Here is a 22,491-nt window from a genome sequence, read left to right as displayed (position 1 = left end):
TCGGGGGTGCAAGGGGGCGAGGAATTGGGGATCGGTAGCCCGGACCCCACAGAGTAGCCGGGGGGTAGTGGACAAGTGTTTCGGGGGAGTCGGAGAGCAATGGTCCTGACAATACGGTGATGGCGGGGGATGGTAGCCCCCACAGAACTGTCTCCATGGCTTCCCTGCCTCGTCTCTTCCCCCCCACCCAGCCCCTCCACCATTCTCAGTCATTGCGCGTGACATATGTACATTGTTTTTTAAATGATTAATTTGTATTCCAAACGTTTTAAGAAACGTTGATCTAACTTTGCTGCTGTGCGTTGTAGCTATCATATGGCAGGCTGTTTTTTTTATTACCAGTTTTGGGAACCGCCAGTTAAACACACAAAACAATCATCTGCCAATTGTGTGCCTTGGTCGGAAATCGTGGCAAAGTTCCATCATCACTGAACACACCGTGACGGGAAAGATGCTCGCGTGAAGATATGCCCAGTGCTTTGATTCTAAATCCAGCTGTACATTTTGGCTCAACTTTTTTTTAAAAGGATATTCATGGAAGGAACAACGAAGGCTAATTGACATTTAAAAGTAGGCAATGATAATACATTCCACGTGTAATAAGTCCAGCAGACGAATGTTGAGACGACACAGCTCCTCTTTGTTTTCCGCACGAGCTCACGCCGCGTGCAGACCACTCACGTCCAAACTCCACGTGAAAGGCGCCACCGATCGCCCCGCCTCATCCGGTGACGTCACCGCTCTCCTCGTGGGCGTTCCCTCTCTCTCCCGCCCCGCCTTCTCTTTCCGTTCGTCTGTGATGTCATCTTTATCAGTAACCTGGGTTCCCGTGGGTGTTTCCACCCCCGGATTGTGTGAGGATTAACACGACACAATTATGAAGTGGCGCATTTCCTCCGTAGATCCCAATGCACCACCGTGTATGGAAAACAGGAAATATACAGAACGTGCAGGGTAGATGGCCAGAACTAGGTGGGTAAATGCTGATTTACACACTCAGCCACTCAACCACAAACCCACTCACTCGCTGACCCACTCAATCACTCACCCAGTCACTCAACCATACACCCACTCACTCACTCAAACACACGCACTCACCTATTCACTCACTCACCCACCCACTCACCCACTCACATACCCATTTACTCACCCACTCATCCACCCACTCACTCACCCACTCAACCAGACACACACCCACTTACTAGGCCTGATCATCCCAGGATCAAAGCCTTGACCTCGGAGTCCTTAGAAATAAGGCGATTCGAAGGTCTGAGGGACCTCGTTGGAGAGTCAACACGGAAAGGTTGCTGCAGATTATAATTACGAGTGCTGCCACGCCTAATGCTTCACCGACCCGCGATACAGGACAGGCAAATAACCCTGGCTACTCACGCAGTCTGCTGAGGTTCTCATTCAGCAGTGACACCAATAACAGGAATGTATTTTGGTCAGGTCACAGACTTGGTGAGGTGCAATGACTTACACTCAAATGCTCTTCATCCATATTCAAAGATATGTTCCGGCTTCTACCACGACTCTTTTCTATATAAGAGAGAAATATACATTAGTATAGAGCATTGTTATATATATATGGTTGAGAATTATACATTACATCATACAGACCTGTCGTGATTGGCTTATGTTGATGATGACGATGATTATCATGTTATTCTCTTCTTCATATGGCTTAAAAGGTTAACGTGAAGTGTAATATCACACCCACTTATGGAGGTTCACTATTCTGGAAAGTCGCCAGATGATGATTGTTGATGTAATTACTGGCGAAACGTCACGGTCCTCAAATTGTAAATGTTGTGGATTTATTCTCCAACACACTGGTGGGCTGAAGTAGTATACTACACTATATTATACGATACACTATTTCTACTATACACCACACTACACCGTGATGATGATGAGAGAGAGAAACATGCAAACTCGAAATATACAGCAGCAGGTATCTATCATCAGGGTCTGGTATCGAACCAACGACATCCTGCATACGAGGCGAGGGAGTCAACATCCTCCTAGCCACCGCGACTTACCCCAGGGGAAGCGTTTGTGGCTGATTCTGTAGAGAAGGAGGCCCAAGGTCACCACAAGTAGAATGAGGAGCATGGCAGCACCGATGAAAACACCGGTGATAGCGCCAGCAACGTCTGAGGATTGTACACAGATAGTAGAGTCGTGTATCGTGTAGTGTATAGTGTAGTGTATAGTGTAGTGTATAGTGTAGTGTATAGTAGTGTATAGTGTAGTGTATAGTGTAGTGTATAGTGTAGTGTATAGTGTAGTGTATAGTAGTGTATAGTGTAGTGTATAGTAGTATAGTGTATAGTGGAGTGTATGTGCAGTGTGTGTGTATTGTATAGTGTAGCGTATGTCGTGTGTAGTAGTGTGGTGTGTATTGTATAGTAGTGCAGAGTAAGTGCTTAGTAGTGTAGTAGTGTAGTGTAATAAATACATAGGATTTGACAAAACAAAGTAAGTTGTAACTTAACGTGCCCTGTGCTCAATTTGTGCGTTTCGATGATTCACCTTTAAAAAAAAATCTGCCCATATCTCACCACCCCCCAGCCCCCCAGAAACGGCAACCCCAGGCTAAAAAACACCACTGGTGGAGTGAATTGTCACGGTGTGATTGCCATCAGTTTCTCTCTTGCGTAACAACGAGGTCACGGGAGCCTTCAACACCTCATGTGGCCCCAAGAGTGTACCCAGCATGGCACAGGCATCGTGGTGACGTCACCGCCATTTAGCGGTGAGCGGCTGCTGTTGTTGTTGGTCCATCGTGAGAGATGGCAACGAATTGGGGGTAGTGGTATGGGTGGTTGGCCTTCACACTTAGCACTTGCAACACGAAGTTTATTTGTTGTGTCCTGCTCTAAAACCGACAAACGCAACCGAGGATCAACGCCACAATTTGGAGTCACACTTTCTGGCAATAAAACTGGGGTTGTGTTAAGATGTCAAAACAGTAAACAGAAACCTTTTGCAAGGAGTCAATTTACTGGATTAACCACACACAGTACTTGTGGTGAGCATGCAAACAAAAACATGCTCTGGTAATATCCTCATTGTCTTTGAAACTGATTGGTCCACATGTTTTAATATCTTAACAAACCTCCTGTTCTGACTGCCAGAAAGATTAAAACCTCTTCTTAGATTTTGGTACTGGCAAGGGAGGTACCATGATGATACGAATCACATTGGCAAATGTGAATTGCAATGTTGATCCTTGGCCACGCGTGCATCACCGATTACATTCGAATGTGTAATTTTATCGAGGGTACTGTTGTTGTCTTGGTGTGGTCTGGGGCTGTTGTTGTTGTCTTGGTGTGGTCTGGGACTGTTATTGTTGTTGTCTTGGTGTGGTCTGGGACTGTTGTTGTTGTCTTGGTGTGGTCTGGGACTGTTGTTGTTGTCTTGGTGTGGTCTGGGACTGTTGTTGTTGTTGTCTTGGCGTGGTCTGGGACTGTTGTTGTTGTCTTGGTGTGGTCTGGGACTGTTATTGTTGTCTTGGTGTGGTCTGGGGCTGTTGTTCTTGTCTTAGTGTGGTCTGGGACTGTTGTTGTCTTGGTGTGGTCTGGGATTGTTGTTGTTGTCTTGGTGTGGTCTGGGACTGTTATTGTTGTCTTAGTGTGGTCTGGGGCTGTTGTTCTTGTCTTGGTGTGGTCTGGGACTGTTGTTGTTGTCTTGGTGTGGTCTGGGGCTGTTGTTCTTGCCTTGGTGTGGTCTGGGACTGTTGTTGTCTTGGTGTGGCCTGGGAGTGTTGTTGTCTTGATGTGGTCTGGGACTATTGTTGTTGTCTTGGTGTGGTCTGGGACTGTTATTGTTGTCTTGGTGTGGTCTGGGGCTGTTCTTATCTTGGTGTGGTCTGGGGCTGTTGTTCTTGTCTTGGTGTGGTCTGGGACTGTTGTTGTCTTGGTGTGGTCTGGGACTGTTGTTGTTGTCTTGATGTGGTCTGGGACTATTGTTGTTGTCTTGGTGTGGTCTGGGACTGTTGTTGTTGTCTTGATGTGGTCTGGGACTATTGTTGTTGTCTTGGTGTGGTCTGGGACTGTTATTGTTGTCTTGGTGTGGTCTGGGGCTGTTGTTCTTGCCTTGGTGTGGTCTGGGACTGTTGTTGTCTTGGTGTGGTCTGGGAGTGTTATTGTTGTCTTGGTGTGGTCTGGGGCAGTTCTTGTCTTCGTGTGGTCTGGGGCTGTTGTTCTTGTCTTGGTGTGGTCTGGGACTGTTGTTGTCTTGGTGTGGTCTCGGACTGTTGTTGTTGTTGTCTTGGTGTGGTCTGGGACTATTGTTGTTGTCTTGATGTGGTCTGGGACTGTTGTTGTTGTTGTTGTCTTGGTGTGGTGTGGGACTGTTGTTGTTGTCTTGGTGTAGTCTGGGACTGTTGTTGTCTTGGTGTGGTCTGGGGCTGTTGTTCTTGTCTTGGTGTGGTCTGGGACTGTTGTTGTTGTCTTGATGTGGTCTGGGACTATTGTTGTTGTCTTGGTGTGGTCTGGGACTGTTATTGTTGTCTTGGTGTGGTCTGGGGCTGTTGTTCTTGTCTTGGTGTGGTCTGGGACTGTTGTTGTCTTGGTGTGGTCTGGGACTGTTGTTGTTGTTGTTGTTGTCTTGGTGTGGTCTGGGACTGTTGTTGTCTTGGTGTGGTCTGGGAGTGTTGTTGTCTTGATGTGGTCTGGGACTTTTGTTGTTGTCTTGGTGTGGTCTGGGACTGTTATTGTTGTCTTGGTGTGGTCTGGGGCTGTTGTTCTTGTCTTAGTGTGGTCTGGGACTGTTGTTGTCTTGGTGTGGTCTGGGATTGTTGTTGTTGTCTTGGTGTGGTCTGGGACTGTTATTGTTGTCTTGGTGTGGTCTGGGGCTGTTGTTCTTGTCTTGGTGTGGTCTGGGACTGTTGTTGTTGTCTTGGTGTGGTCTGGGACTGTTGTTGTTGTCTTGATGTGGTCTTGGACTATTGTTGTTGTCTTGGTGTGGTCTGGGACTGTTATTGTTGTCTTGGTGTGGTCTGGGGCTGTTGTTCTTGCCTTGGTGTGGTCTGGGACTGTTGTTGTCTTGGTGTGGCCTGGGAGTGTTGTTGTCTTGATGTGGTCTGGGACTATTGTTGTTGTCTTGGTGTGGTCTGGGACTGTTATTGTTGTCTTGGTGTGGTCTGGGGCTGTTCTTATCTTGGTGTGGTCTGGGGCTGTTGTTCTTGTCTTGGTGTGGTCTGGGACTGTTGTTGTCTTGGTGTGGTCTGGGACTGTTGTTGTTGTCTTGATGTGGTCTGGGACTATTGTTGTTGTCTTGGTGTGGTCTGGGACTGTTGTTGTTGTCTTGATGTGGTCTGGGACTATTGTTGTTGTCTTGGTGTGGTCTGGGACTGTTATTGTTGTCTTGGTGTGGTCTGGGGCTGTTGTTCTTGCCTTGGTGTGGTCTGGGACTGTTGTTGTCTTGGTGTGGTCTGGGAGTGTTGTTGTCTTGATGTGGTCTGGGACTATTGTTGTTGTCTTGGTGTGGTCTGGGACTGTTATTGTTGTCTTGGTGTGGTCTGGGGCAGTTCTTGTCTTCGTGTGGTCTGGGGCTGTTGTTCTTGTCTTGGTGTGGTCTGGGACTGTTGTTGTCTTGGTGTGGTCTCGGGCTGTTGTTGTTGTTGTCTTGGTGTGGTCTGGGACTATTGTTGTTGTCTTGATGTGGTGTGGGACTGTTGTTGTTGTTGTCTTGGTGTGGTGTGGGACTGTTGTTGTTGTCTTGGTGTAGTCTGGGACTGTTGTTGTCTTGGTGTGGTCTGGGGCTGTTGTTCTTGTCTTGGTGTGGTCTGGGACTGTTGTTGTTGTCTTGGTGTGGTCTGGGACTGTTGTTGTTGTCTTGATGTGGTCTGGGACTATTGTTGTTGTCTTGGTGTGGTCTGGGACTGTTATTGTTGTCTTGGTGTGGTCTGGGGCTGTTGTTCTTGTCTTGGTGTGGTCTGGGACTGTTGTTGTCTTGGTGTGGTCTGGGACTGTTGTTGTTGTTGTCTTGGTGTGGTCTGGGACTGTTGTTGTCTTGGTGTGGTCTGGGAGTGTTGTTGTCTTGATGTGGTCTGGGACTTTTGTTGTTGTCTTGGTGTGGTCTGGGACTGTTATTGTTGTCTTGGTGTGGTCTGGGGCTGTTGTTCTTGTCTTGTTGTGGTCTGGGACTGTTGTTGTTGTTGTTGTCTTGGTGTGGTCTGGGATTATTGTTGTTGTCTTGATGTGGTCTGTCACTGTTGTTGTTGTTGTTGTCTTGGTGTGGTGTGGGACTGTCCTCTGGTCTGCACCCCTATCGTGTGTTTGTGTGCTCGATCCTGTAACTCGCTCAACGCGTGCGCCTTACCGGGAGGTCTGTGAACAAAGAGATTCGTAGCGCCTCAGATCATTCCTCCTCCTGCAAGCCCCAACACTACTATACACTACACTATACACTACACTATACACTACACTACTATACACTACGTATACACTACTATACACTACACTATACACTACACTATACACTACACTACTATACACTACACTATACACTACACTATACACTCCATACTACACTATACACTACACTATACACTACTATATACTACACTATACACTACACTACTATACACTAGACTATATGCTACACTATACAATACTCTATACACTACACTATACACTACACTACTATACACTACACTATACACTACAGTACACCACACACTACACTACTATACACTACACTACTATACACTACACTACTATACAATACATCACACATTACACTATACACTACACTTGAATGCACTACTATACACTACACTATGCACTACCCTATATACTTCACTATATACTAAACTCAACACTACACTTTTCACTACTCTTCTCGTCACGTTCATCGTTCACCTTTCCCTGCAGCTTTCCCAATCCCCGTGCGTCTCCTCCTTACCCTCCCCGACCCGTCAGCGTCGATTGTGAGCGCGTTAGAGCCGCGTGGGTGCGGCGACCGGTCGACCGAACCTGCGTCTCCCTTCGCGTCCGTGCAGGGGTCTGATGGGGCAGCCCTCTGGAAGCCGTCTCTACAGCGACAGCGAGTGTCCTGCCTGGTGGTGCATCTGCTCACGATTTTCTCGACTGCGGAACAACACCACCACCCCCGTCGTATGTGGGTTATACATTTGGTGAGCATCTACGCACACAGCGCAGAATCACGCGGCGACGCAGAGCGACGCGGGGCAATGTGGGGCAATGCAGCGCAGCGACGCGGAGTGATGCAGGCGACCGTGGATCAACGCACGGTCATGCGGCACAGTGATTCATGATTGTACATATGGAGGGAAAAACCGGAGGTCCCGGAGAAAAATCCACGCGACCACGGAGAGCGATGCCAACTCCAAATGTACAGGAGCAGGCCTCATCAGGGTCGGGATCGAACCCAGGACCTCCTGTATATCAGGCAAGGGAGTTAACATCTCCCTAGCCCATAATACAGGAATTTTTGGGTTAGATCGCGTAAATATATAAATGTCGTTAAACTCGACACCATCCGACACAGCCAACTAGTAAGGGTTGTCACGCAAACAGAACGTGTCAATTCGTCACTAGTACAGCACTAGTGTATAGTGTAGTGTATAGTGGTGTAGTGTATAGTAGTGTAGTGTATAGTGTCGTGCATAGTAGTGTAGTGTATAGTGAAGTGTATATTAGTATAGCGTATAGTCTAGTAGTGTATAGTGGTGTAGTCTATAGTAGTGTATAGTACAGTATATAGTAGTGTATAGTGTCGTATACTAGTACAGCACACTGGTGTGTTGGAGAGCCAAGCCACAACATTTACAATCTGAGTACGACGTTTCGCCAGTAATTACAACCAGCTTCATCAGGCGACAGCCAGATTTGTGGAGAAGTCCTCCACCTGTTTCGTTCCTTATATAGAGGCGTAGATGTGATGACCACCCTTGTGCGCTCTTCTTGTTCGAAGTGGGGGGGGTATCACTGAGTCAACGTACATTATGCGTGCGCATTATGCGAGCCCATTTATCTTGTACTTCCTGTCAATTGTGTCGTAAAATAGCCATACCAACGGTATTCCCTTTTCAAGTATTATTTGATGATTCGCTTCAAGCAGCACTAAGTCGGTAGCTACTCAAATGGTTAAAATTGTTTTTACGTCTTTCATTTTCGATGGATTATCTAATTAGTCTTGGCCAGTAGTAACTTGTTTTGCACAGAACTTCAACATCATCAAAATCAATTGAGTGCCCTTGTTGTCACGCATTTTGTGCTACTGCTTACAATTGTATTTGGGAGTATTTATTTTGTGTGTGTTTTTTATGTTATTTTAGTGTTGTGCTTCCTAGCCACGCTGATGATGATGAGAGAGAGAGAGAGACAAAGACTCTAAATGTACAGCAGCAGGCATCATCAGGGTCGTGATCGAACCCAGGAACGCCTGCTTACCTGGCGAGGTAGTTAACATCTCCTAGCCACCGTGATGACCATGACAGAGAGAGAGACATGCAAACTAAAAATATACAGCAGGTGTCGTCAGGGTTGGGATCGAACCCACGACCTCCTGCGAGGTAGTTAACATTTCCCTCACCGCAGTTGCACCCCCAGTGTCATGATTTGACTTTGTATCGCGAGCGGTGCATGATTCACGCAAACCCCTTGATTCCCCAAACCCGTCCCCTCCATTTTGTGAACAGGTTCAAGTCGTGTCCACAAACAACCACCCTCCCCTCTTACAATTCACGTTGCAAACGGTGCACTTCTTGCACTCGTTGGAGCTGTTCGGTTCGTCCGTGTAGTCTTCTCCAACGCGGCAAGCCGTGCAAAACGTGCCGGTCGTGTTGGAATCGCAATCCATCACCTTCCTGCTACCTGCAAGGCCGCAGCAGGGGGGTGTGTAAGTTTGAGGAGGGAAACAGACGCACCGACTGAACGAGAATACAAATCAAAAGGTTTTGGTGTTTGTTGTCCTTCCCCGCCTTGCTGTGTTCCAGACTCGCGAACCGTTCCACTTATGAACGGGTCTCAGGAACGAATTAGATTCGTAACCCGAGGACTGCCCGTCCACGACTATGCACTATACACTACAATATTATACAAACCACTGTACACTACACTATACACTACAATATTAGTTTGAAAAGTAATTTCTTTAGAACTTCTGATTATTTCTCTTCAGCTTGTTGTCACCTCCGCCCAGACTTCCGATTAGCCACGGTCGGCTAAGGGCGATGCGAAAGAAGTTCAAAATAGACAAATCCGTACTTCTACACACTACACTATACACTACACTCATACACTATACTCATACACACGACACTATACACTACACTACTATACATTATACTACTATACACTCCACTCCACTATAAACGACACTACTATACACTATGAACCACTATATTAGTTTCAAAAATAATTTCTTTAGAGCTGTTGCTTGTCATTGTTAAGTTTGTTCTCGATAATTGTTTTTTACCCTTTTATCTGGCAACAAAACTGACACCTTTTTTTACAAGGAGTCATGTTCTACATTGACCACAATACCTGCGGTCGGAAGGCAAACAAAAAACAACTCAGATAATGTATGCACTGTCCTTGAAATTGATTGGTCCACACCCGAGACAGCTTTATTTAGAGCCTCGTCTCACATGGTGTTGGACCAGAAGACACCAAAAGGCGCACAACTCAAAGACAATGCACCATCAGATTATGAGAGCTCGGGGTAAAGCATTTACACCATTGGAAACCTCATTTGCCAGTAACAAAATATGATAATTGGTTTTTTACCCTTTTATCTGGCAACAAAACTGACACTTTTGTTTACAAGGAGTCATGTTTACATTGACCACAATACCTGCGGTCGGAACGCAAACAAAAAACAACAACTCTGATAATGTATGCACTGTCCTTGAAATTGATTGGTCCACACCCGAGACAGCTTTCTTTAGAGCCTCGTCTCACATGGTGTTGGATCAGAAGACGCTAAAAGGCGCACAACTCAAAGACAATGCACCATCAGAGTACGAGAGCTCGGAAAAGCATTTACACCATTGGAAACCTCATTTGCCAGTAACAAAATATGATAATTGTTTTTTTACCCTTTTATCTGGCAACAAAACTGACGCCTTTTTTTACAAGGAGTCATGTTTACATTGACCACAATACCTGCGGTCGGAACGCAAACAAAAAACAACAACTCTGATAATCCTGAATAAACACAAGATCCAGGTCCGATTCAACACAGTACATAAAATCCGTGATTTAGTTCCATTTGTAAAAGATGCTGTTCCAGACATACAGTACCCGGGCGTTTACAAACTAAAGTGCCTCTGTGGTAGTAGCTACATTGGAGAAACCAAACGACATATCTCGGACCGCATCCGCGAACATAAAGCAGACTTGAAACACGGTAGGACGAACTCCTCTGCCGTGGCAGATCACTGTTATAATTCAGTGGGCTCACATGACATTGACTTCTCCAAGACGGAGGTTCTTTGCAAACCAACCGGCTACCATGAGAGATTCGTTCATGAGGCCATTCACATATACAAGCACAGAGACAATTTCAACCGAGAAGATGGATTCTGGCTTATTAACCATTGGAAAGATGTTTTAAACCATTTCTGTTCTTAATTAATTGCATTTTACGATGACCTTCAGACCGCAGCTCTTTCGCCAGCATTGACTCTTAATACCTCTCACTCCACGGTTAATGGTATGGTTTACAACATGGAGTATAATAGCGCCTCGCAGCTGTCTCTCTCCCCCTCCTCTGTTCCGACCATGGATGAACTCGTCCGTCTGAACGGGGCCCGTAGCTATCCGTGGTGCTAAAGTTGAGGGTAAGAATCCACCCATTTTTTCGCCATATAGCATTGTGATATATAACGACTTATTGTTGGTAGCTTAGCTGATTGGAGAATATAGAGTTTATTGATAACATTAAGGTAATTTATATTTTAGTTTTTTATTGGTTCACTATATAGTACTGTGAATAGCTCAGATGTGTAGGCCTTGACTTCAACATAGTCATTTCTGTGACCAGTCACTAGCTAATCACTCAGTTATTTCAATGCTAAATTCTCCTAGTTTTTTCAATGCTAAATTATCCTGTTTGATTTGTACTAAGTGCCTCGGTGAATGTGTATGCTCTGACTTTAACGTAGCTATTTCTGTGACCAGTTCCAAGCTAATCACTCAGCTATTTCAATGCTAAATTCTATGCTAATTCCTTTGTCAAGGGGTGCCTCTGCGGATGTGTATGCTTTAACTTAGCTATTTCAATGCTAAATTCTATGCTAATTCCTTTGTCAAGGGGTGCCTCTGCGGATGTGTATGCTTTAACTTTTAACATAGCTATTTCTGTGACCAGTCACAAGCTAATCACTCAGCCATTTCAATGCTAAATTATATGCTAATTCCTTTGTCAAGGCCCTTTGTTTCCTCTCACACAGCTTAAAGGTCGTGATCTGAACGTGGCTCTTTCACTCCAGCGCTGTCCTACCAGACAGTCTCGTCCCTTCACCTGATGAAGGCCACTTGTGTTGTGGCCGAAACGTCGTGAGAATATTATTGCTATTTTATTTTATCAATTTATTATTTTATTCTCATTCTACGTGACTTTACCGAAAGAACCAAAGAAGATGAACTCTGATAATGTATGCACTGTCCTTGAAATTGATTGGTCCACACCCGAGACAGCTTTCTTTAGAAACTCATCTCACATGGTGTTGGACCAGAAGACGCCAAAAGGCGCACAATTAAAAGACAATGCACCATCAGAGTATGAGAGCTCGGGGTGAGCATTTACACTATTGGAAATCTCATTTGCCAGTAACAAAATATGATAATTGTTTTTTTACCCTTTTATCTGGCAACAAAACTGACCCCTTTTTTACAAGGAGTCATGTTTACATTGACCACAATACCTGCGGTATTGTGGTTTGTTGTGTGTTGAATCTATATGGGCAGTGTTAGTCTATGGGCAGTGTTGAATCTATAAGGGAAGTGTTAGTCTATGGGTAGTGTTGAATCTGTATGGGCAGTGTTAGTCGATGGGTAGTGTTGAATGTATATTGGTAGTGTTAGTCTATGGGTAGTGTTGAATCTATATGGGAAGTGTTAGTCTATGGGCAGTGTTGAATCTATATGGGAAGTGTTAGTCTATGGGTAGTGTTGAATCTATATTGGTAGTATTAGTCTATGGGTAGTGTTGAATTTATATGGGAAGTGTTAGTCTATGGGCAGTGTTGAATCTATATGGGAAGTGTTAGTTTATGGGCAGTGTTGAATCTATATGGGTAGTGTTAGTCTATGGGCAGTGTTGAATCTATATGGGCAGTTCTAGATTTAAAGCTTTCGTGACTGCTAGGATCCATGCTCTTTGGTTCTATTGGGTAAAGTCACGTAGGTGAAAATAAAATAACAAAAAATCACGACGTTTCGGCCACAACACAAGCGGCCTTCATCAGGTGAAGGGACGAGACTGTCTGGAGGACAGCGCTGGAGTGGAAGAAGCCACGCTTAGATCACGACCTTTAAGCTGTGTGAGAAGAAAAAGACCACGCGTCTTGACAAAGGAATTAGCATATAATTTAGCATTGAAATGGCTCATTGAAATAGCTAAGTTAAAGTATACACATCCGCAGAGGTAACCCTTGACAAAGGAATTAGCGCTGGAGTGGAAAAAGCCACGCTTAGATCACGACCTTTAAGCTGTGTGAGAAGAAAAAGACCACGCGTCTTGACAAAGGAATTAGCATATAATTTAGCATTGAAATGGCTCATTGAAATAGCTAAGTTAAAGTATACACATCCGCAGAGGTACCCCTTGACAAAGGAATTAGCATCGAATTTAGCATTGAAATAGCTGAGTGATTTGCTTGTAACTGGTCACAGAGATAGCTATGTTAAAGTTAGAGCATATACATTCACCGAGGCACCTAGTACAAATCAAACAGGAGAATTTAGCGAAACACAACCACGCTCAGACATCGGACCTGTGTGCGAGCAAACAAGGTGTTCTGACAAAGAAATTAGCATAAAAATTAGCATTTGATTGGCGGATTTTAGGAAAGAGGTGGTGTACGTGCCGGTGGACTCGCAGTTTGGCGAAGGGGGGTGGAGGGGAAAGGGGGGAAGGGGGAGTTTACCTATTGATGGTGTGAAAAAGGGGAATTTATAAGAGCTGCAAAAGTTTGGGGTACGACTACTTGAAAAATATACTGTACCATTGAAATTAGTTTAATGTTTAGTTCGATTTAGAACATCTTTACAATGGTTGCTTAATTTGAAACCATCCTCTCGGTTGAAATTGTGTCTGTGTTTGTAGATCTGAATTGCTTCGTGAACAAATCTCTGATAAAAGCCCGTGGGTTTGCAAAGAACCTTGGTATCGGAGAAAATTATATCGTGATCCCCCACAGCGTTGTAACAGTGATCAGCCACGGCAGAAGAATTCGTTTTGCCATGTTTCAAATCTGATTTGTGCTCGCGAATTCGGTCAGAGACATGTCGCTTTGTCTCACCGATGTAGCAATCACCGTAGGTACAACTCAATTTGTAAACCCCAGGGTACTGTAAATCAGGAATGACATCCTTCACGGATGGGATCAGATCACGAATTTTGTGTACTGTATTGAACCGGACCTGGATCTTGTGTTTGTTTAGAATTTTGGAAATCTTTTTAGTAACGCCTGATATATATGGAAGTGTGATGGTTTTGACTGGAGTATCAAGTGGTTGTTTCTGTATGGAGGGAGAGACAGCTTGGCGGATGGTACGGTCAGAGTAACCATTCCTTTTGAGGGCCAGGTGTACATGTTTTAATTCACTGGTCAGGTGGTGTTGGTCCGAAATCCAATGAGCCCTATGGTATAAAGTTTTGATGAGATAATTCTTTTGGGCTGGGTGGTGGTGGGAATCAGGTTTCAAGTAGGAATCTGTGTGGGTGGGTTTCCTGTAGACAGAATGCCCCAATGAGCCATCAGGTCTCCTCTCAAACAGAACATCTAAGAATGGTAGCTTGCCATCTTTCTCCACTTCCATGGTGAATTTGATGGCGGGATGTCTGGAATTGATGTGGTGTAGGAAAAGGTTCAGAGCTGGGAGGCCATGTGGCCAAATGACGAAGGTGTCATCCACATATCTCTTCCACAGGGTAGGTCTGAGGGTGGAAGTCTGGATGGCGTCTGATTCAAATTTCTCCATGAAAATATTGGCTATCACTGGTGATAAGGGGGATCCCATGGGGGTACCCTCATTTTGTTTGTAGAAGGAGCCATTCCAAGTAAAGTAGGTATTGTTGAGGCAGTGCCTAACCAGTGCAGGTGTGTCGGGGTCTAGTCCATGTTGGACCAAATTTTCAATTATTTCAATGGTATCAGGTACTGGGACCTTGGTGAACAAAGAGACCACATCGAAGCTGACAAGGATATCGTCAGGGGACAGTACAACGTCTTTGACCACAGAGACCAATTGGGTTGAGTTGAGTACTGCTGAGGCAGTCTTGCCAGTGAAAGGCAGCAAGGTATCTGACAGAAAACGGTCTAGTCTATAGGTAGGGGAGTTGATCGTGGATACGATGGGTCGAAGTGGGGTGCCTTCTTTATGAATCTTGGGAAGACCATAGAATCTAGGGGGTCTTGCAGCAGAAGGTTTTAGGGAGGGACGTTTAGTTGGGTCGATTAGGGAGGTCGAACTTGTGATGATCTTGTTGGTTTTTATCGCTAGGCTATTAGAAGGGTCATTTTTTTATTTTTGAGTAACTTCCATCGTTGAGCAGATTCTGGATTTTGTTGTTGTATGAATCTTTATCCATAATAACAGTAGCGTTGCCTTTATTGGCTGAGAGGATGACTATATCACTTCTGTTTTTTAAATTCGCGAGTTCAGAGCGTTCATTTTTGCTGATGTTACTAATGGGTTTCTTAGCATTCTTAAGAATAGTGGCTATTTCAGCTCTCGCAACGTCTGCTTGGATGTGTCCTACGCCTTTGAGGGCTACATCGACCTGAGAGATGATATCATCTATTGGTATGTGTTTTGGGGTGACAGCAAAATTTAGTCCCCTAGCCAGTACTGTTTTCAGATTGTCCGAAATCGGGGTGCTACTCTGATTAATGACGATTTTGTTAACATCTAGTTTTGTTATATGTGGAACTGGGTTCTTAGGAATAGGTTTTACCCTTTTAACTGGCACAAAAACTGACACCTTTATTCAAGGCATCATGTTTGCAATGACCACAACACAAGCAGTGAAAATGCAAACAAAAAAGAAAGACAACTCTGATAATAATATGCACTGTCCTTGAATTTGATTGGTCCACACCCGAGACAGCGTTTCTTAGAGCCGCGTCTCCATTGGTGTTGGACCAAAAGACGCCAAAAGGCGTACAACTCAAAAACAGCGCACTATCAGAGTATTGAGGGCTCGGGGTGAGCATTAACATTATGAGACCTCCTTTGCCAGAAACAAGATATAGGAATAGGTTTTACCCTTTTAACTGGCACAAAAACTGACACCTTTATTCAAGGCATCACGTTTGCAATGACCACAACACAAGCAGTCAAAATGCAAACAAACATCCGCAGAGGCACTCCTTGACAAAGGAATTAGCATAGAATTTAGCATTGAAATAGCTGAGTGATTAGCTTGTAACTGGTCACAGAAATAGCTATGTTAAAGTCAGAGTATATACATTCACCGAGGCACCTAGTACAAATCAAACAGGAGAATTTAGCATTGAAATAACTAGGCGAATTTAGCATTGAAATAACTGAGTTATTAGCTTGTGACTGGTCACAGAAATGGCTATGGTGAAGTTAAGGCCTACACATCTGAGCTATTCACAGTAACTGGGTATACAATAGAATATATAATGAATACTATATAGTGAACCAATAAAAAATACTAAAATATAAATTACCTCAATGTTAGCAATAAACTCTATATTCTCCAATCAGCTAAGCTACCAACAATAAGTCGTTATATATCACAATGCTATATGGCGAAAAATGGGTGGATTCTTACCCTCAACTTTAGCAACACGGATAGCTACGGGCCCCGTTCAGACGGACGAGTTCATCCATGGTCGGAACAGAGGAGGGGGAGAGAGACAGCTGCGAGGCGCTGTTATACTCCATGTTGTAAACCATACCATTATCCGTGGTGTGAGAGGTATTAAGAGTCAATGCCAGCGAAAGAGCTGCGGCCTGAAGGTCATCGTAAAATACAATTAAGAACGGAAATGGTTTAAAACATCTTTCATTTCCATCTAGTACAAATCAAACAGGATAATTTAGCATTGAAATAGCTGAGTGATTAGCTTGTGACTGGTCACAGAAATGCATATGTTAAAGTCAATGCTTACATATCAACAGAGGCACCTAGTATATATCAAACAGGAGAATTTAGCATTGAATTAACTAAGGGATTAGCTTGTGACTGGTCATATAAATAGCTATGTTAAAGTCAAAGCCTACACATTACAGAGGCACATAGTACATAGCCATTTCTGTGACCAGTCACAAGCTAATCACTCAGCTATTTCAATGCTAAATTCTCCTGTTTGATTTATACAAGGTGCCTCTGTGGATGTGTAGGCTTTGACTTTAACATAGCTATTTCTATGACCAGTCACAAGCTAATCCCTCAGTTATTTCAATGCTAAATTCTCCTGTTTGATTTATACAAGGTGCCTCTGTGGATGTGTAGACTTTAACTTTAACAATAAAATGCTAATTTTTATGCTAATTCATTTTTCAAGGCGCTCTGTTTCTTCTCACACAGCTTAAAGATCGCGGTCAGAGCTTGGCTGTGTTCGCTCCAGCGCTGTCCTCCAGACAGTCTCGTCACTTCACCTAATGAAGGCCACTTGTGTTGTGGCCGAAACGTCGTGAGAATTTTATTGTGTTATTTTATTAATTAATTATTTAATTCTCATTCTACGTGACTTTACCGAAAGAACCAAAGAAGATGAATCCTTGCAGTCACGAAAGCTTTAAATCGAAACTGCCCATACAGATTCAACACTACCCATAGACTAACACTTCCCATATAGATTCAACACTACCCATAGACTAACACTGCCCATATAGATTCAACACTGCCCATAGACTAAGACTTCCCATATAGATTAAACACTACCTATAGACTAACACTCCCCATATAGATGCAACACTGCCCATAGACTAACACTTCCCATATAGATTCAACACTGCCCTTAGACTAACACTCCAACACTGCCCATACAGATTCAACACTGCCCATAGACTAACACTTCCCATATATATTCAACACTGCCCTTAGACTAACACTCCCCATATAGATCCAACACTGCCCATACAGATTCAACACTGCCCACAGACTAACACTACCCATATCGATTCAACACTGCCCATAGATTAACACTGCCCATATAGATTCAACACTGCCCATAGACTAAAACTTCCCATATAGATTCAACACTGCTCATAGACTAACACTGCCCATATAGATTCAACACTGCCCATAGACTAACACTGCCCATATAGATTCAACACTATCAATAGACTAACACTACCCATAGACTAACACTACCAATATAGATTCAACACTACCCAAAAACTAACACTTCCCATATAGATTCAACACTGCCCCTAGACTAACAATTCCCATATAGATTCAACACTGCCTATAGACTAACACTTCCCATAGAGATTCAACACTGCCCATAGACGAACACTTCCCATATAGATTCAACACTGCCCATATGGATTCAACACTGCCCATAGACTAACACTTCCCATATAGATTGAACACTGCCCATAGACTAACACTGCCCATACACTAACACTACCAATATAGATTCAACACTGCCCATACACTAACACTACCAATATAGATACAACACTACCCATAGACTAACACTGCCCATATAGATTCAACACTGCCCATAGACTAAAACTTCCCAAATAGATTCAACACTACCATAGACTAACACTCCCCATATAGATTCAACAATGCCCATAGACGAACACTTCCCATAGATTCAACACTGTCCTTAGACTAACACTCCCCATATAGATCCAACACTGCCCATACAGATTCAACACTGCCTATAGACTAACACTACCCATATCGATTCAACACTGCCCATAGATTAACACTGCCCATATAGATTCAACACTGCCCATAGACTAACACTTCCCATATAGACTAACACTGCCCATAGACAAACACTGCCCATAGACTAACACTGCCCATATCGATTCAACACTGCCCATAGACTAACACTGCCCATATAGACTAACACTGCCCATATAGATTCAACACTGCCCATAGACTAACACTGCCCATAGACTAACACTGCCCATATATCTTCTTTGGTTCTTTAGGTAAAGTCACGTAGAATGAGAATAAAATTATAAATTAATAAAATAAAATAACAATAAAATTCTCACGACGTTTCGGCCACAACACAAGTGGCCTTCATCAGGTGAAGGGACGGGACTGTCTGGAGGACAGCGCTGGAGCGAACACAGCCAAGCTCAGACCGTGACCTTTAAGCTGTGTGAGAAGAAACAGAGCGCCTTGACAAAGGAATTAGCATGAAAAATTAGCATTTAATTGTCAAAGTCAAAGCCTACACATCCACAGAGGCACCTAGTATAAATCAAACAGGAGAATTTAGCATTGAAATAACTGAGGGATTAGCTTTTGACTGGTCATAGAAAAAGCTATGTTTAAGTCAAAGCCTACACATCCACAGAGGCATCTAGTACAAATCAAACAGGAGAATTTAGCATTGAATTAACTAAGGGATTAGCTTGTGACTGGTCATATAAATAGCTATGTTAAAGTCAAAGCCTACACATTACAGAGGCACATAGTACATAGCCATTTCTGTGACCAGTCACAAGCTAATCCCTCAGTTATTTCAATGCTAAATTCTCCTGTTTGATTTATACAAGGTGCCTCTGTGGATGTGTAGGCTTTAAATTTAACAATAAAATGCTAATTTTTATGCTAATTCATTTTTCAAGGCGCTCTGTTTCTTCTCACACAGCTTAAAGATCGCGGTCAGAGCTTGGCTGTGTTCGCTCCAGCGCTGTCCTCCAGACAGTCTCGTCACTTCACCTAATGAAGGCCACTTGTGTTGTGGCCGAAACGTCGTGAGAATTTAATTGTGTAATTTTATTTTATTTATTAATTATTTTATTCTCATTCTACATGACTTTACCGAAAGAACCAAAGAAGATGAATCCTTGCAGTCACGAAAGCTTTAAATCGAAACTGCCCATACAGATTCAACACTACCCATAGACTAACACTTCCCATATAGATTCAACACTACCCATAGACTAACACTGCCCATATAGATTCAACACTGCCCATAGACTAAGACTTCCCATATAGATTAAACACTACCCATAGACTAACACTCCCCATATAGATGCAACACTGCCCATAGACTAACACTTCCCATATAGATTCAACACTGCCCTTAGACTAACACTCCAACACTGCCCATACAGATTCAACACTGCCCATAGACTAACACTACCCATATCGATTCAACACTGCCCATAGATTAACACTGCCCATATAGATTCAACACTGCCCATAGACTAAAACTTCCCATATAGATTCAACACTGCTCATAGAATAACACTGCCCATATAGATTCAACACTGCCCATAGACTAACACTGCCCATATAGATTCAACACTACCAATAGACTAACACTACCCATAGACTAACACTACCAATATAGATTCAACACTACCCAAAAACTAACACTTCCCATATAGATTCAACACTGCCCCTAGACTAACAATTCCCATATAGATTCAACACTGCCTATAGACTAACACTTCCCATAGAGATTCAACACTGCCCATAGACGAACACTTCCCATATAGATTCAACACTGCCCATATGGATTCAACACTGCCCATAGACTAACACTTCCCATATAGATTCAACACTGCCCATAGACTAACACTTCCCATATAGATTCAACACTGCCCATAGACTACACTTCCCATATAGATTCAACACTGCCCATAGACTAACACTGCCCATACACTAACACTTCCAATATAGATTCAACACTGCCCATACACTAACACTACCAATATAGATACAACACTACCCATAGACTAACAATTCCCATATAGATTCAACACTGCCCATAGTCTAACACTTCCCATATAGATTCAACACTGCCCATAGACTAACACTTCCAATATAGATTCAACACTGCCCATAGACTAACACTGCCCATATAGATTCAACACTGCCCATAGAATAACACTGCCCATATAGATTCAACACAACCATAGACTAACACTCCCCATATAGATTAAACAATGCCCATAGACGAACACTTCCCATAGATTCAACACTGTCCTTAGACTAACACTCCCCATATAGATCCAACACTGCCCATACAGATTCAACACTGCCTATAGACTAACACTACCCATATCGATTCAACACTGCCCATAGATTAACATTGCCCATATAGATTCAACACTGCCCATAGACTAAAACTTCCCATATAGATTCAACACTACCAATAGACTAACACTACCCATAGACTAACACTACCAATATAGATTCAACACTACCCAAAAACTAACACTTCCCATATAGATTCAACACTGCCCCTAGACTAACAATTCCCATATAGATTCAACACTGCCCATAGACTAACACTTCCCATAGAGATTCAACACTCCCCATAGACGAACACTTCCCAAATAGATTCAACACTGCCCATATGGATTCAACACTGCCCTTAGACTAACACTTCCCATATAGATTCAACACTGCCCATAGACTACACTTCCCATATAGATTCAACACTGCCCATAGACTAACACTGCCCATACACTAACACTTCCAATATAGATTCAACACTGCCCATACACTAACACTACCAATATAGATTCAACACTGCCCATAGACTAACACTGCCCATATAGATTCAACACTGCCCATAGACTAAGACTTCCCAAATAGATTCAACACTCCCCATAGACTAAAACTTCCCATATAGATTCAACACTGCCCATATAGATTCAACACTGCCCATAGACTAACACTGCCCATATAGATTCAACACTACCATAGACTAACACTCCCCATATAGATTCAACACTGCCCATAGACTAACACTTTCCATATAGATTCAACACTGTCCTTAGACTAACACTCCCCATATAGATCCAACACTGCCCATACAGATTCAACACTTCCCATAGACTAACACTACCCATATCGATTCAACACTGCCCATATAGATTCAACACTGCCCATAGACTAAAACTTCCCATATAGATTCAACACTGCCCATAGACTAACACTGCCCATATAAATTCAACACTGCCCATAGACTAACACTGCCCATATAGATTCAACACTACCCATAGACTAACACTACCCATAGACTAACACTACCAATATAGATTCAACACTACCCAAAAACTAACACTTCCCATATAGATTAAACACTGCCCCTAGACTAACAATTCCAATATAGATTTAACACTGCCTATAGACTAACACTGCCCATATATATTCAACACTACCCATAGACTAACACTACCCATAGACTAACACTACCAATATAGATTCAACACTACCCAAAAACTAACACTTCCCATATAGATTCAACACTGCCCCTAGACTAACAATTTCCATATAGATTTAACACTGACCATAGACTAACACTTCCCATAGAGATTCAACACTGCCCATAGACGAACACTTCCCATATAGATTCAACACTGCCCATATGGATTCAACACTGCCCATAGACTAACACTTCCCATATAGATTCAACACTGCCCATAGACTAACACTTCCCATATAGATTCAACACTGCCCATAGACTACACTTCCAAAAGAGATTCAACACTGCCCATAGACTAACACTGCCCATACACTAACACTACCAATATAGATTCAAAACTACCCATAGACTAACAATTCCCATATAGATTCAACACTGCCCACATAGATTCAACACTGCCCATAGACTAACACTGCCCATATAGATTCAACACTACCATAGACTAACACTCCCCATATAGATTCAAAACTGCCCCTAGACTAACAATTCCCATATAGATTCAACACTGCCCATAGACTAACACTTCCCATAGATATTCAACACTGCCCATAGACGAACACTTTCCAAATAGATTCAACACTGCCCATATGGATTCAACACTGCCCATAGACTAACACTTCCCATATAGATTGAACACTGCCCATAGACTACACCTCCCCTTTCGATTCAACACTGCCCATAGACTAACACTGCCCATACACTAACACTTCCAATATAGATTCAACACTGCCCATACACTAACACTACCAATATAGATTCAACACAACCCATAGACTAACAATTCCCATATAGATTCAACACTGCCCATAGACTAACACTACCAAAATAGATTCAACACTACCCAAAGACTAACACTTCCCATATAGATTCAACACTGCCCCTAGACTAAC

At 43.2% G+C, this 22,491-nt stretch overlaps 1 protein-coding gene across 2 annotated transcripts in view; it reads right to left on the bottom strand.

Annotated features, from left to right (window-relative positions):
- Positions 1-22,491, bottom strand: part of LOC142906628 (uncharacterized) — a 90,664-nt gene that overhangs the window by 16,150 nt on the left and 52,023 nt on the right. For both annotated transcript variants that reach the window (XM_076054849.1, XM_076054850.1), the window contains exons 5-9: positions 8,718-8,852; positions 6,990-7,103; positions 2,046-2,159; positions 1,484-1,542; positions 682-819 (exon numbers count right to left, since the gene is read on the bottom strand). In XM_076054849.1, the coding sequence (XP_075910964.1) occupies positions 682-819; positions 1,484-1,542; positions 2,046-2,159; positions 6,990-7,103; positions 8,718-8,852 (560 nt within the window). The remainder of the gene's footprint in view (positions 1-681; positions 820-1,483; positions 1,543-2,045; positions 2,160-6,989; positions 7,104-8,717; positions 8,853-22,491) is intronic.

Source organism: Petromyzon marinus, chromosome 68, assembly GCF_048934315.1.
Source record: "Petromyzon marinus isolate PM22_M1 ecotype Great Lakes invasive population chromosome 68, UKy_Petmar_22M1.pri1.0, whole genome shotgun sequence".
Taxonomy (NCBI): Eukaryota; Metazoa; Chordata; class Hyperoartia; order Petromyzontiformes; family Petromyzontidae; genus Petromyzon; species Petromyzon marinus.
Note: the sequence above shows the minus strand (reverse complement) of the source record. Positions and strands in the feature narration are given on the sequence as shown.